General features: G+C 38.5%; 2 protein-coding genes across 3 annotated transcripts in view; one reads left to right on the top strand and one right to left on the bottom strand.

Moving 5' to 3' along the window:
- The window catches only part of LOC143723235 (nucleoside hydrolase), a 337,001-nt gene that overhangs the window by 49,971 nt on the left and 270,510 nt on the right, over nucleotides 1-16,520 (top strand). The gene's annotated exons all lie outside the window — the stretch shown is intronic.
- On the bottom strand, nucleotides 5,400-8,571 carry pou3f3a (POU class 3 homeobox 3a). Of its 2 annotated transcripts, none has more exons than XM_077215271.1 (2): nucleotides 6,666-8,539; nucleotides 5,400-6,447 (listed from the first exon to the last, which is right to left on the bottom strand). In XM_077215271.1, exons 1-2 carry the CDS (start codon nucleotides 7,893-7,895, stop codon nucleotides 6,334-6,336), a joined length of 1,344 nt encoding a protein of 447 aa, XP_077071386.1. In that variant the 5' UTR covers nucleotides 7,896-8,539; the 3' UTR covers nucleotides 5,400-6,333. The 2 variants fall into 2 exon arrangements, with proteins under 2 accessions (XP_077071386.1, XP_077071387.1); XM_077215272.1 differs by having other exon boundaries at nucleotides 5,510-6,447; nucleotides 6,626-8,571.

Raw genomic sequence — 16,520 nt, forward strand, 5'->3', positions numbered from 1 at the left:
TCTGAGCTTCTCTTGTACTGAACCCGGAATATTCCTTCATTGACAGTCTCATTGTAATTTCAAAAAAACACGAGCAGTTGCGATCAGATCTTGGATTATGCAAACCCCAGACATCTTTTGAAGTATTTGCCACTGAACGGCCTCACAAGGCTCAGAGGGCAAGAGGGCAAGACTGCTGGGGTGAGAGGGTGGGAACAGTTCAACAATCAACACACTTCAACTGGACCCACAATTCTCAGCAGGCCCAATCAAGTTAATCAGTGTTTGTTTCCTGTAGAGCTGGGAGTCTGGTGTTGCAATGTGGCAATAATTAACAGCAAACACAGGATAACAGAAACCTCACTGTTATAAATATGACATCTGAGGGAAAATTCGCACCGGAGCGTGTGACAGCAAAAAGAAGAGGACCGTGAATAGGTGGCACAGAGATTGCCTGTTTATTTCTGTTTGCATTTAGGTGAAGTGTGTGGCTGAGGTTATCAAGGTGGAATGCAGGACTATAACGCATTATGTCACAATTATGTGTGTGCGTGTATGATATTTCCCCCTCTCTGCTGCCCTTATCGTGGCGCTTTGATACAGAAGCCCTAATGACTAAGCCAGACTAGCAGGATTAACACATGATGCATAATAACAGTCTTGTGTTCATCACTTCTGAACAAGGTTTGGAGAACAATTACCAGCAATTAAACCACCGCCAGTTATTCAAAGAGATAATTATGTCCTTGGTGTATTGCATCAATTAGCTACTTTTATTTCAGCCGCAAACTCTCCGCTACGTCGTATGTGACATGTTTGGAGAGGCTTGAACAACAGGAATTCCTGCACTTATCCTCTATAAGTACAGTGAAATGTGAGCAGAGAGAAAGTGAAAAGTATCCTCTCATCTATGAAAGGATTTTGTTGTTCTGCCATTTTTGCTAATAATGACGTGGTCCAAGGAGAAATCTCTCTGAAGTGACAATTTGGATTTGACATCCCAACCGAATCCTTCACTATAGGGCTTGTGAGTTCTCGAAAACAGAAGATTAAAACCAAACAATCTCGGAAATATGTGTTGAGGATGATTTTCTTGAGCTGCCAAATGGCTCGTCGTATACGTGCATATTGAATTCAGTCTCCGCATACAGTAATAGCGTTTCAGGAGAGGCCTGTCGGGGCCGTTTTCTAATGCCGAGACCTTATTCCATGGGTTTAGGTCTACATTTTTTCCCTTTCTTTCCGAGGGAGATTGAGGCTCTAAGAGCTTAGCTGAAATTCAGATGTGCCCTTGAAGAGATATGGCTTTGTGCTTTTTGATGACCTCAATACAATTCTGACTCAATCCATTCAGACAAAGATTTGACCTTAACAAATTGTGCCGTGACTACAATGAGTTGAATTTAAAAGAGCTTATGCTTGAAAGGGCTCTTGATAATGTGTAAGTGTTCTTCAGACACAGCAAAAACATGCTAATGCAAATATTCGCATTTTCAAAGCACAAAACAGTATGCTAAATTAATATGTTTGTTTTAGAAAAACAAAAAGGCGTTTGAACGAGAAGCAGCGGCAGATTTTCTTGAATTGTGATGTCTTTTACCTTGTTTTTTTTTTTTGCCTCAAGGGTATAATGGCTAACTCCAAATACCTGTGTCCAATTGTAAGTAATCTATTAAACCACAGAGCCCACAGCTTATTTCCCCTCTGCTTCACATCCTCCATTTAATGTGATAGCTACAACAAAAGCAGGAACACCTTTCACCTCCTGTTCTCTACGAGCGTCTTTTATCGCTGTTCATCCTCTCTTCTTTCTCTCTCTTTCTCTCTCACACACACACACACACACACACACACACACACACACACACACACACACACACACACACACACACACACACACACACACACACACACACACACGCACACACACGCACACACGCACACACACACACACACACAGACTCATATCCATATTTGTGATTGTTACCTATACAGAATTAACTGCTGTCATTCGAAGCACTTCCAGACCGACCAAGTCTGAGATGGAAAAGTGTGTTTAACTCACTTAGTATCACATATCAGCACTAATGTTGAGATTATTGAGGTTAAGGATTTAGGCCCCTGCCACGTGTAGAGTCAGTTTATTGCTGAGCATTTGAATGTGTGCCTTCTCGGTCCCCCACTTCCTGAAGTTCCAGGGGCCGGTCAGAGGCAGCGATGCGTTGGCCGTCAGCCCTCCATTCACTCCTCAATGGGCAGGCTCTGACATGCTGTCACCTTGGCAACTGCTGCCAGGGTAATGTGCCTGGCGGGCTAACTGACCTCAGCTGGCAGTTTGCCACGGGCTTGCAGCAGGTGTGGGACAGTGAAGGTCCCCTGGCCACTAATTCAGCCGTCCATGAGCCTCGGACCACATCCATTGGCTGAAGGACTGAAGGGAATTGCGAGAAAAGCAAACGTTATGCTACGTATAGTGAGACACAGCCGGCCAGTCTGCATGGAACAAAAAAGCAGATTTTAAGAAATTAGAAATAAATACATCACTATGAACATTTTAATTAGGCTATCTCTCTGTGTCTCTAATCCCAAGCTTGTGTACACTAGGCAAACATATGCAGTTTAATATCTTTAAAAGAGGCATTTAAAGGTTTATGGTTAGCCTTTGCACCATTTTCGATTTTTTTGTAACACCAATTTTATCATTTTATTTTATTTATTTTTATTGTGTAAACAAATAAATTACACCCATAAAGGAAATAAAGATGTTAATTCAAAAGTTTTCAATACCAGCACGTTTTTCGTAATTATAATTAATGCTGTTTTTAAATATTTATTCAGTATTGTTTTATCTATAAAAAAAAGGTTTGATGTTGATACTCTAAATTCGTGCGGGAGGGAATGCCAAAAGATGGCGCTAAAGAAATATGAGAGGGTATGATTTATTTCCTATGGTCCATATGCATCAAACTATTTGGGTAAAATTAACGTTTATACAAATGATTTAAAAGAGCATTATGAGAAAAAGGCTGAAAAGATTCATAAAAACATTTAAATTCGAATCATCATTTTAATTGTTTTACTTTCAGTTACACACATTTGGCACCTCAAGAGAAGCCCGAGTTGATATATATATATATATATATATATATATATATATATATATATATAATGACTGCATAATAAAGCATTAGGATATGCGTATCATCCCCACATAACAGAGCTAAATATGAAATAAAAAGTAATAGAAAATAATCATTTTGCGTGCTAGAGTTACGTGTTTTAACAGGGTTTTGTTGTTGTTGTTGTTGTTGCTTATAGTTTTTGCATTTTTTATGTCTACAGTAGAGCTCAGAAACGATAAATAGACTTACGCACATATTCTTCAATTTAAAAGATAAAAGGTATCAGTGCGTTTTTCAGGGTCTAACATCTGAAGAAGAAGCCATCTTTTATCACATTAATCAGAATCATCAGTCATATTCTTTATCATTGCGCGTGGACAGCTATTTTCATTAGACATGATACTTCTGTTGAAGGTTGACTGTTTTGAGTCAATGTAATTGATTGTTTACTTTTCAATCGCTGAAAATATACTTTTACAAAAATGTAGGCTTCTTCATTTTCGAATAGTGCATTGAATGCAAAGTAAAGCTAAAAATTAAAACTATAAAATAGTAATATAAAAAGTCTTATTTAATTCAGTAAAAGTGCATTTTAGACAGAAACTGCAAGCTTCACAACTCAGTTATTCTGGGTGTGTGAGCGGTGCTATTAACATTGAGTAGCCTAGCCTATATTGCGTGTGAAGGGTGGGGCGCGTGCTTAAAACCACAGGTTGAATTTCGTTGCCATGCAACGGCTGTAAGGTAAATCATCCGCGAAATTTAAATCTTCAATAGAAGGACAGTGTGTTTAGCTGAATAGTCACTACCACACAAAAGTTCTTAAGAAAAAAAAATCAGCTGCACTCTCAAGTCTCAACAGAAGCGTCGTTCAGCTGGAAGGTTGTTGTTGCGCCTTAAGAGTGCAAAGCCATCTCAAACATAGCAGAAATGAATACAAATGGGAGAAATTGCCAAACCTGTCTTGATGAAAATTAAGGGCCAACGGTTGTGCTATTCCCCAGTAGTAACGGTCGGTCTACAGAAAAAGGCAATTCAGTCACACAATCGTTTTAGCACGCTTTTACATTGCAATCTGATGGAAGGATCTAGGCCCTTTTGCACTCAGAGAGCTACGTGGCAAGCATACGAATTTCCATGCATACAAATGCACTACTGCTTTAGAGCGTGCACGGAATGGATTCCAAATTACGTCACTCGCTGAGCGGGACGCTCGTGCTTTTTCAAATTTAAATTTGAAGAATAAAAGAGAGGAATTTTACGAAACGAACGTTCTCATAATAAAGCCAAATAAGTCAACAGTTTGCTGAAGGCACGCCAATTTAATATGATGCATTTTAATTAGGCCTAAAATACATGCAATTTTGCCGTTTGTTTTATGCTAAGATATTGCAGTTGTTTTATTGAGCTCATCCAGTTAGGCTATTTACTGAAATGATTTGGACTAAACAATAGAATAATGTCTGTATAACATACTACAAAGAAAGCGGTAAATGGGTTGTTCATTAAGGCAAATATCACGTCGCTGCTGATAACTATTTAAGTGTCGAATATGTGTTTTAAAACAAGAAAGAAAGAAATAAAATTAAAAATAAAATTCCAAAGCATTCTAGTGGGACTTTATGTATGTCAAGCAAAATATGGAAATTATTACCCTGATTATTTAATGAGGACGAGATGAAGCGTATTCTGAATACTGTAACACATTTCCATGTCACTTTGATGCTATCATGATTTATAATATGATTTATGACATTTCAGTGTTTTTAGAACCAATAAGGCCTCTGAATGTTTTGATCATTTATATGCAGTTGAGAAGAAAATAATCTAAACCAGCATAGTGGGTGTCAGCTAATGCATAATAGCCTATGGGTAAAATACGAAAATAGGCTACTAGCCTATTTGGAGTCTCAGAAAATCTGTAAGTCATTGCCAGGAAGAAAAAAGTTTTATAATCAAATATAAAATGTATTACATTATTTGTTTTGGAACGATGACTTGAAGCTTTTCTTGACCTAAACGCCGTTAATATAGCAGATAGATATTAAATAGAGAATTACATGTTATGATTGTTTCTTTTAAAAAAACACATAGGCTAAAGTATAAAAAAAACAGGCTAACAGAAAGGAAAATAAGACAACAATATGACACTGCGAACTGAAAACATTTTGGAAGTTCTTCGACTCCCATTTTTAGGCCAAGGGTCAGGATATTGGAAAACTCTTCAAAATTCCCTTTGTATACATTTCAGAAAAAAAAAATCCCAGTAAAGCAAATCAAACAAATATCAGAAATGAGTTTTCATTTAGAATTTAGTTTTAATGTAGTTGAGCAAATTGGCAAAGAAAGAAAGAAAGAAAGAAAGAAAGAAAGAAAGAAAGAAAGAAAGAAAGTTGCACCGATGCATCTGAAAGCTATATCAGATTTATTGTTCTCATTCACTTCTCGCTGAGTCAGTACTGAACTTAAATAACAACCACGGGGGAAACGGTTTGACAACGGTTTGTTTCAGCTTCGTCAATGCGTTTGTGTACAATATCTGTATATAATAACAAGTGTAATACTAACAGTATAAAATATAATCAATATTTAAAATGTCAGGGGGGAAGGCCTAAGAGATGCTACTAGGTTGAAAGTCATCACAGCGCGCAACAAATCTGTAATTGCTCCTGAAAATATTTGATATTGATTTAGTGAAAAATATAAAGCAAATCATTTTAAACCAACACATTGATTTTTCATATTGCCAAATTTACACAGACTTGTTATCAAAACCCCACCAAAAAAAAATCTGCCTGGGAAAAAGCAGTGAAGAGAGGGCAATATCCACGATGATTCAGCCAAACAACAACAAAAAGTGTTCAACAAGGGGTCGGCTGAAATCGGAAAATAAGTGCAGCTTGAGAGTAATCAATATTTTTTTTCTTTTTTTTTTCTTAAGAGTTTTCTCTGTGTAAAGGCTATTCACAGAAGTGTAGTCCACAAAAATACTATGAATTATAAAAGGTGTAGTTTGTTGCACATAATGCTCCAAGAGAGTAGACAAGACAATTCCGTTTTGTTAAAATGAGTAATATAATTCCTGTGCGTAAAATTGATACGTGTCCTGGGGTAAATTCTTCCACTGTTTAATATTTAATGTTCGTCTGCATTGATCCATGTCCTTGGGAGTTCTTTTGTGATTTCAATCCATAAAGTCTATGTTGGCTTTGGGCTGGTTATGATTTCGGTGTCAGTGCACCAGAATCTCCTGGCCATAGGAGCTCGTAGTTGTCACGTTGTTGTGGTTGCTGTCTGGTTCATCTTTCAAACTTGCACCTTTTAAGTAATCTACCACAAAACTCCCCTGAAACACAGAGCAAACAGTCATTTAACGTTAGGGACATTGGAGGATTTAAAAAAACGAAAAGCTTTTAAAGATTTCAGTTTTGGGTTATCTCGTAATTATACATTTAATATTTGTGATATCTTGCTGACTTGAACTGTACATAAAAATGATTTGTTCTACGTCTCAGTGAACATACGTTTGCAGTCCATGGACGGAGGCGGTGTGTCTGCACTCACGTTGCCGGCATGGGTGTACACGTCCTCGGGCGTCTGAGGAACCCCGGGCGGTGTCATCCTCTTCTCCTTCTGCCTTCGGTTGCAGAACCAGACCCGAACCACCTCCTTTTCCAGCTGGAGGTTGTCCGCAAGAGAGGTAATCTCCTGCGCTGCCGGTTTTGGGCATTTTAGAAAATGGCTTTCCAAGGCTCCCTTCACGCTTACCTCGATGGAGGTGCGCTTCTTTCGTTTCCTGCCTTGAGCTGCTATTTTATCGATGCTGGTGGGACTACCGGTGGTCGAGTCGGCCTCTTCCAGCCACTTGTTCAGCAGCGGCTTGAGTTTGCACATGTTTTTAAAGCTCAGCTGGAGAGCCTCGAACCGGCAAATGGTGGTCTGAGAGAACACATTTCCGTAAAGAGTTCCCAGGGCTAACCCAACGTCGGCTTGAGTAAAACCCAGTTTGATCCGACGCTGCTTAAACTGTTTGGCAAACTGCTCCAGGTCGTCGGAGGTCGGCGTGTCCTCGTCTGAGTGCGAATCGTGGCTGTTCACTCCGGCGTGGTGGTGCTGGTGGTGGTGGTGGTGAGGGTGCTGCTGTTGATGATGATGGTGGTGATGATGGTGATCCATTTCAGGAGAGTCTCCTCGCATCAGCCCCGGGTGGACTAAACTCCCAGGAGGGTTCAACATCCCGTTGACTGTGAAACCACCGGGTTGGGAATAAATGAGAGACTGCTGGGACTGCTGCTGTCCTCCGGTGATGGTGGGGATGTGTGAGGCTGTGGTGCCACCCCATGCGCTTTGGTGCGACTGGTGAGCCCCTAAATGCGAGGGTCTGTGATGCAACGCGGTGCCCGAGTGCAGGTCTTCCCTGTTTGAACTGCTCTTCACGTCTTGTTGCTGTGGGCTACCGGCCATGCCAACTGGACTGGAGGACCAAGGCGAGCCCGCTTCTGCCGCTGCGGCGGCTGCGGCGGCGGCTGCTGCGGCAGCGGCATGGGGCAGTGATGTAACCCACTGATGGGCATGGCTCAGCATGTGCCCCCCGTTACTGGCCGACATGGCTCCTTGCATGAAGTCGCTCTGCACCATCTTGACGGCGGGGTCTCCTCTGTACCCTCCCGACACCGATGTTACGACACCACTTCCCGGCTGCATGCCACCACCTCCGGACTCCGAGTGCACGATCGAGGCTGATGAGAGAATGCTATTGCTGGCCAGGTAAGGATTGGAAGCCGCTGTGGCCATCCCCCCTCACCACTTTGAACAATTCTACTTATTATTCCCCCCTCCCCGTTGTCGTAACTTTTTTCCAAGCCTCGAAGGCACGCACTATTTCATGAATTATTCAAGCTGGAAAAAAATATGCGTGGTATTTTGATTCGGTCCACCGACAACACAGACAAAAATGGCAAAAAATATATCCGTCAAAACCTCCTTTTATCGTAAGCAAAAGGAGAAAGAAATACCTTCAGCGTAGAAATCCACATTATGCATGGAAGTTGCTTTTACAGTTGAATTCCATTGTTAATTTTATTGTCTTAAAGACCAATTATGAGAACAAAAAAGTGTTGTTGCTTCTTCTTCTTTTTCTTCTTCACCTCAACTTCACGTGACAATTACAAAAATCCCACACCGAACTTCATCGCGCGCTCTCTTGACTTTTATGTGGAGGCTTATCAAAGACGCTCGTTTGTAAACTTCGCTCTGGTCCTCAGACCTTTCTTACAGAGTCTTGCTACTCATATTTCTTCCTTTCACAGAGTCCATCTGACGTTAATCTTCAATGCATTCCACTGCACATAACTCTATCAAATACACGCGCGAGGGAGACTTTCACTGTCCTCACTCGCTCCGTTCCTCTCTCTGAGCGCGAGTGCACGCGAATGTTTACGTTTAGCCCCAGCGTGCGCACACCATCCACATCCTTCACCCAATTACCGCGAGGAAGTTTATGCGAGATTGATTCTCATTGGATATCCTTCGGGAGAGTGACAGATCTTAGGGCACAGCTAAGAAATCACGTTAAGGCGTTGCAATTTGCTATGTCTAATTTGGATATGTCAACATACGAATACAAGTGACTAGACCTTCTCTCTGAACAGGAAGCTTAGTTTATATAATTCTATTGCGGTGTACGGCATTATTTGCTTCGGTTAACGATGCTTTAGATGTTTTGTTGATCTTTTCTTTCTTCTTTTCTTTTTTTTCTTTTTTTTTCTTTGCAGATGAAACTGTTTAGCTTGAATTCGCTTCAGGGTTTGTTTTATTTTACTGATGTCGGTCTTTTGTCCACAACAGGCATTTAAATTTTGAAATGAAACTGATGATGATAATATATTTTAGCCTAATTGTGTCTGATTTTTATGGGCAAGTAACAAACAAACATGTAAATCTCAATAGATGGGATACAGATAAAGCAAAACAGGCAGATAAAAAATAAATATAAACATTAAACATTTCAGCATTGGCTTAGGGGTACAAATGAAGTGAGCAGATTAGATTTGTATCCAGAAAATGGATGTAACTTCACGGAAAGCATTAGCCTATTCAGATTTATTAGAATAAAGAAGAGTCCTTTCAAGCACCAGCACTGTAAACTTTTAAACTGATGTATTTATTCAATTTAGTAACACATGACTATGACCTAATGAGGTAAAATAAATAAAACATTACAATACAAAAACAAAGCACAAATAAACACAATCGCATAGCTAATAAAGACCAAATATAGCATATTGTTTTATTTGTCTCACTGGTAACTTTGGTAGGCTATATCCTTTGCATCTAACTTTAATGAAATTTATATCAGTCCTTTCCAGAAAAAAAAAACATCCGGTGAATACAATAAACACGCCGTATTAATCCCTGGGTGGTGATTTATTGTTGTTTGTTTATTTGGGGATTGATCAACCCCTGGTATAGCCTGCCTATATAGGCTAACCTATTGAAAAGGGTCGAGGACAGCGACACTCGTGCACTGCGAACGATGAACAGTTAGTGCTGATTTTCATTTGCATAAATTTTCATATGTTTAAGTGAAAATAATAGCGGAGCGGAGGAGAGCGGGATTCACTCGAGACGGAGGAAGAGAGAGAGGGAGCTGCGCTGGATTCATTCCTGCGGTAAGAAATCTACCTCTCCCTCTCTTTCTCACTCTCTCTGCCTGAATGTTTTGTTTTAATTTGTATATTGAATTTAAGAGCCGTGTTGTAGCCTTAGCTATTCGGCAGTAAAATACATATCTATGTGGATCTTGTTTTTCAGTGAGGGCCTTGCGCTGACTTTGATAAAGAATATAAAAACAATCACATTATTTATATAAAAATAAATGCGGAATTGCGAGGGCCAATAAAGGCGCCAAATGCATCATCTCAGGGAGTTTAATGACATCAACTCCTTGACAATTTCATTAAGCTTCTTAGCTCCTTAAGCAATTCCAAGACTTTATATCATGGACTTATAAGGTAGGGTACTTATTATGTAATTTAGGATCCAAATATATGACGAATTAGTTATTAAAAGTAAGTTAATCGAGTTTTTTTTTTTGCTAATCTGTAATGTGAAAACAAATAAGTGGGTGTTTTAAGACAGTTTCTTACCAGCAGCACAGTCACATGCATTTAAAAGTCTTCAAACAATAACATTGCGTGTTAAAAGATGTAATTGATGAGTTGTAATTTCCATTGCTTGCTTGTTTCTATCGCGTATGAAATCAGTTTCTTAAAACGTTAAATTGATCAATCAAAAGGACATGTGAAGTGTTAGTGAGATATATGCCGGAACAGCATTTTGAATTTATTTGCAAAGACAAACATGACCCTCCCTGTTACAGGTCATTCAATACGTTTATAACGGGAAATATGTAGTCTATCAGCTGGCACTGGTACACAGATGATCCATCAATCACTGTCCTAAGTCATGTTAAACAATGGCCCAGTGTGCCATTTGTAAATTTAGATACTTTATTTCTTGTTACGCCTTCATTTTGCGCACTAATTGACGCCTGTTATAGAAAGGTTGTATTACTTGGGGTTAAAATCGTGTTTTGCATGCAAGTAGCCATGAAATAGTGGACGCCTTTACACCGCCTGTTGGTATTTAACCATTTAAAATAAATCGCATATTTGTATCTTTTTATACAAATTCACATTTTTATTAGGTCAAAAGGAGTAACCATAAAACCTCTTAATATTTAATATACCAACAAAAAAAAAACTCCTCAAGTAATTTTTACAATTATGTATTTAATACTTTTACTTGGTGGTTATGCCATTGTACATTTTTAGAGACATTAAACCCTCTTTTTTTAAGTTGTACAGTTCAAAAAAGTAACTTTGCAGTTGCATTTGTCATTTTTATCCTCTCTAACTTTATTTGTCATTGACACACATAGCCTACAAACATGTTTCCCCCCTCAAAAATTTAGTATTTGTAATTTGTTATGACAATAAGCATAGATTATAGCAGGTACACTATGACTGCTGTTATATGTCCTTTTAGCATACAAAAACATGAAAAATCCATCACCAACTTTAGAAAAGTGTAAGGGGAACTCTTAAGAAACGATAAAGCAAAGTTGAACTGACGGGATATCTAAAATTATAAGGTAGCTTTGTAGACTACACCTATAGTTTCTGAAACTTGATGCGGGATTATTGTTTAAAGAAATATATGAATAATGAAATAGGCCAACCTATTTGTACAAAAGCTTGTACAAAACCTTAGACCTTTACTTTCGGTCGGAAACCTCAATTGTCGAAAACCGCTTTTCAGTAAATGGGGAAAGATCAACCACTATTTTTGTAAACAATTAAACACTGTGTTGTCAAATATGATAGCCTCTTGTGGCTTTATTTATATTTGGCTTTACTCAAAACTCAAATTGAATTTTTGACCAGTGAATGTCAGACATAGTCAAAGTGTTTTTCCGCCATTATAACTGCTATACCTAAGCCAGTAAGTACATTTCGTTTCCATCAATTTACAGGTTATAAAATGCATTGTTGATATGTACCTGTGCTCAGTTTGTCTGTAATTTGTCCAAAATCTCGTTATAAGTGCTTTGCACAGGCTATTTAAGAAAGTTATAGCTATGCCAGTCTTATAAACAGTCTTCTCCGCTCCTCAAATACAAAAAATATTAGCCTTTATAAAGAGAGAGATTCCTGAGTAAAGAAAATGCTGCACTTTTTCAAACAACCAGTACTTTATTTACTCTTGCATTGCAAACAAGCAGAGACGGTCCAAACTGCATGGTGCACCTATATTCAGGATAGAAGCCTGGTTATGGAGTAATGAGGTTTGACTGCCCAATATTTAAAAATGTGTTAATTTAGTAATCTTACATTGTTTTTCCAATAGAGTGAAATATTAACAATGTATATATATATATATATATAATAAAAACATTACTTAGCCTGTATGATTTAGAAGCTGTTCACACACACACACACACACACACACACACACACACACACACACACACACACACACACACACACACACACACAGACACACACACACACACACACACACACACACACACACACACACACACACACACACACACACACACACACACACACACACACACACACACACACACACACACACACACACACACCTATTTCCCCCAGTCCCTGTATTACATTAATCAAAGCACATATTTCCCAAGGGAATCCACACATGGATCACAGTAAATCCTAGTGAAATTGAATCACATCACAGAGTCCTAACTCAGCGGCCCGGACGTTATTTTCCATACATATTTTTGAGTGATTTCTTGTAAGAGAATACATGGGAAATATTTACACCTATTGACATTGACTACTGAATAAGCTGCTATGGGCTTCCTCGCTAAAACAAGGCATTTGATGCCATCGCTAACCGCAGCCTCATGTCTCCTCTTGAAAACAGCAACTAAATTTCCCCCTTATGTTGTGCTCTACACTAGTGAATTTGCTGCTAAACCATTTCAGATGCCTCACTGCCTTATTTAAATTACATCACAGTGATGTCATTAACGTTTTCAGCTCTACGTTCAGTCTGAGGAAAGTTTCAAATGTGCTGGGTGTGCTTTCTTCTGCAAGTGACTGCAATTCAAATCTCTTTTTCCCCTGCAGGTAAGAGCAAGTCCCTCTGATAAACACAAGACACACAAGGCCTTCTTTCAGTGAAAGCTCCTTTATAGGGGCGGGATGGCTAGGATTATCTTTCCTCCTGTCTTCTTCTCTCTTGTGAGCGCAGCATCTCAGCTAGTTAGGCTAGGTATCCTAGCAATGTACAGAAAACAGTCACACTGTTTTGGACAGATGTTCACATTATTGACCACATATCAACAGACAAAAGACTCATTGGGAGATTTTAATAATTTCCATCTAGAAAGAACACTAAAACACCTCTGAAGGGCTCTAGCAAAGGTGCCATTCAGCAAGGTTTTGTGTCAGTAAAGCTCAAAGCAGCTGGAGCAAAAATCACAGAATTGTCCTCTCCTCCTTTATTTCTCGTGAGCGCCATTTGCATTTTACTCAGCTTAGCAAAAGAAATAGCCTGCAGCGAGAAAACTCTATCCACTATGCATACAAGAAAGAAGGAGAGGGAGAACGAGCGAATAAAAGACGTGAAAAAGAACACAGACAGGCTTACTGAAAGGAAATGAGAGATAATCTCAAAGCTACTGTCCATTTCCTATATACTGCAGTCACAAGCCATCATCCGTAATGGGAAAAATGCATCAGCATGCGCTATAGACGAAGTGCAATCCACACGTTCTTTTGTCACCTAACCATGGATATCTTCACTCTAAGATAGTCTTAAATAGTCTTTTGATGGTATCTCGAGACCAATTTACAGATCCCCAGCATTACTGCAGTAGAGCAGACGCATTACGTAGGCCTGTCTTTTGGAACGGGGTCATTCTCAGAGAAGTATCTTCACATGTTACCTGAGGACCCCACAGGCGTGTTATCATCCCCAGACCCTGCCACCCGTATGTGTCCCCCATCTCTTCTGACAACTAAAGGGACCCATCAATGTTTCAGCCCACAGAGGGCCTTTAAAGTGAGTAAAACCCATTCTCTTTAATTCTGATTACACTCTGAAAGTGTCTTTAGCATGTGGCGGCTAAATTGGGCTATCAGCGCTAAGTAGCGGCGGGGAAGAAAAGAGCCAATTATGCCAGTCAAAGCCAGATGATGATTCTCATCTTCACTCTCTCTCTCACACACACACACACACTTGCACACAAACGAAAGAGAGGAGAGGAATACGTCTCCTTTTGTTCTAAAATATAGATATATCGGCTGAAACACCTTTGTGCGTCTTCGCAGTATTGAGAGACGCCAAGCTTTCACTCTTACAGAATTGTCTGACTTCATAATGAGTCTCTACATCTGTCTAATATAAATAGCCAGGGGCAGTATGGTATAAATTCATATCCATAACAATCAAGAATACTTATCATGTAAGAATAAAGCAATACTTTCAAAACCAAGCAGCGTTATTTATTTATTTATTTCACGCATGACTCAAACCCTATCAGATGTTTATTTGTGTGGGATAAAAGCAGAACCTGTAAAACCTTCAACAATGCAGTAAGATTTAACTTAATTCAAGTGACTATATCCTGATGGCAATTTGTGCCAAATCATAGCTTTGCTGTGCCTGCATGATTAATGCACATAAAGGAGTTTATCCCTTCAAACACATTGACTGTTTTGACAATGTAGCATTCTTAGAATAGTAAGGTGCTGTTCGACTAACGCACAGTCCATTAACTCCTGATACACTCCTGATCTCCCACTGTTACTGCTGGATGGTGTGTGTGTGTGTGTGTGTGTGAGTTCATGTGCCTCAACAGTGACCTTGTATAGCTTTGGAAGGGATAAGATGCTTTGTGATCACAACATTGGGACACTTGGAAAAAAATGCCTAAAAGACTAAAGAAGAGGACAGAATTTTGTTCTTCACTCATCGCTAAGAGAGATGCAATGTATCCTGTGTCAAGAGAATCAGTTTTCCTCAGCAGACTTGATGATGTGGGAACACTGGGGAAAGAGACAAAATAAGTAATGTATGTAAGCTTAATACAGATTATGAAAAAAGACAATAACATTGAAAAATGTCGCAATGTTACCTCAACGATCTCTTTTTACTTGATCTACTTTACTTGTTTTTTTCAGGCGCTTTATAAATCTTGGGATTTAGTTTTAATGAATTAAGTTAGTTTTAATTCATTTTTTATTTTGATTAAAATTTATGAATTAAACAGCTCATAAACATACTCTATCTCTAGAAAAAAAAACATTAAACATGAAAGTATAATGCAATCATGTAAGACATTTCTCCTTGAACCTCTTTGGCATATAGGATTATTTAAAATTGAGTCAAGAACCTTTGGGTTCTGTAGAGAACATTCTCTTCTAAGAGTGATGAAAATAACTTTAGTTGGTTTAACCTAATATGTCAGGTTTATTTAGTCAGAATGAAACGTTAAATTAGATTTTACCACAAGAAGCACTTTTTTCAACTTGAAAAATGTTTTGTAAAAAGCTTGACTTAAAACTATTATCAAAAATCTACTAACTCTTCATTCAAGTTGGCAGCTACTCATGCAGTTTTTTTATAAAAAAAATAAGCACTTGTATGTTTGACTATGCTTAAATGCTTAAAATTATTTATCTAGACAAATATAATGTGTGCCTTTGTATAAATTCATCTATTGAATGAATATATATATATATATTATATTATTTTTAGTCTTGTAGGCATTAGATATATTTAATCATATTTATTTGGTGACAAAATCTTCAATTTGTATTTGAATTTCATATTTTTGAAGAAAAATACATTTGACTGGTATTTGCATGCTGTAATACTGAAATGAATGCTTAAATGTCACTTCATAAGTTATCCAATGATAGCATGTTTTAGAGAACATCTTAATGTTTCTTTTTTTAAATCAAAACAAGAATATACTCATATTCAGTATTTTTTTTCTTCTTTTTTTTTAATGATGTGATGTAACAGAGTTACACATTTGTCCACCTCAATAAAAGATATGACCTTGAGTAAGTTGCTTTAGATAAATGGATCTGACAAATGCATGAATGTAAAAAATAGTTTACAGTGACAGTGTTTCATCACAAACCCAAACATTTCTCTGTAAATATGCTTGAAACTGTAGCAGCCCATTGCTTTTTTTATCCTTCATGAGGTTTTAGGACAATGGAGCATCTCTTTTACCCCTTCCACTCATAGCTCCGGGAATGGAGGCAGATTCCCAATCAACCCGTCTCAGACAGAGCAACAAAACTTCTCTGAAGATCAACTGCCGTTGTAAAGCTGAACTAAAAGTTGTTGAAATAAAGCTTTCCTTTTCTTTCTCTAGCAAACTCTTTCTGTTCTGTGGTTTATTCCCCTCCCCTTACTTTTTTGGTCTTTCTTCACATCCCTTATCTCTTTCTCACAAGAGCTTCCACAGTTTGTTGTGCTCAACAGGCTGTCACTGCTCAAACACTGCTCCATAAAAGCACCAACATCACACAGAAACACACACACACACACACGCATGTGTGTGTGTGTGTGTGTGTGTGTGTGTGTGTCCTGGTAAACCCTACTTTATGGGGTTAATAGCCCGACAAAGAGGACAATATCCAAAGTTCTTGTCCTCATGGGGACATTTGTTGGTCCCCTTGATGAAAACAGCATAAATCATACTGAGTGATGTTTTTTTGAAAATGTAAAAATGCAGAAAGTTTTGTCTGATGGGTTTAGGGGTAGGCTTAGTGTATGGGGTTAGAATGTATAAAAATCATTATGTCTATGGAAAATCCCCATAAAACATGGAAACCAGGTGTGTGTGTGTGTGTG

This window comes from Siphateles boraxobius, unplaced genomic scaffold, assembly GCF_051911475.1.
Source record: "Siphateles boraxobius isolate OS27281-9 unplaced genomic scaffold, OSU_SipBor_1 7, whole genome shotgun sequence".
NCBI classification, from domain to species: Eukaryota; Metazoa; Chordata; class Actinopteri; order Cypriniformes; family Leuciscidae; genus Siphateles; species Siphateles boraxobius.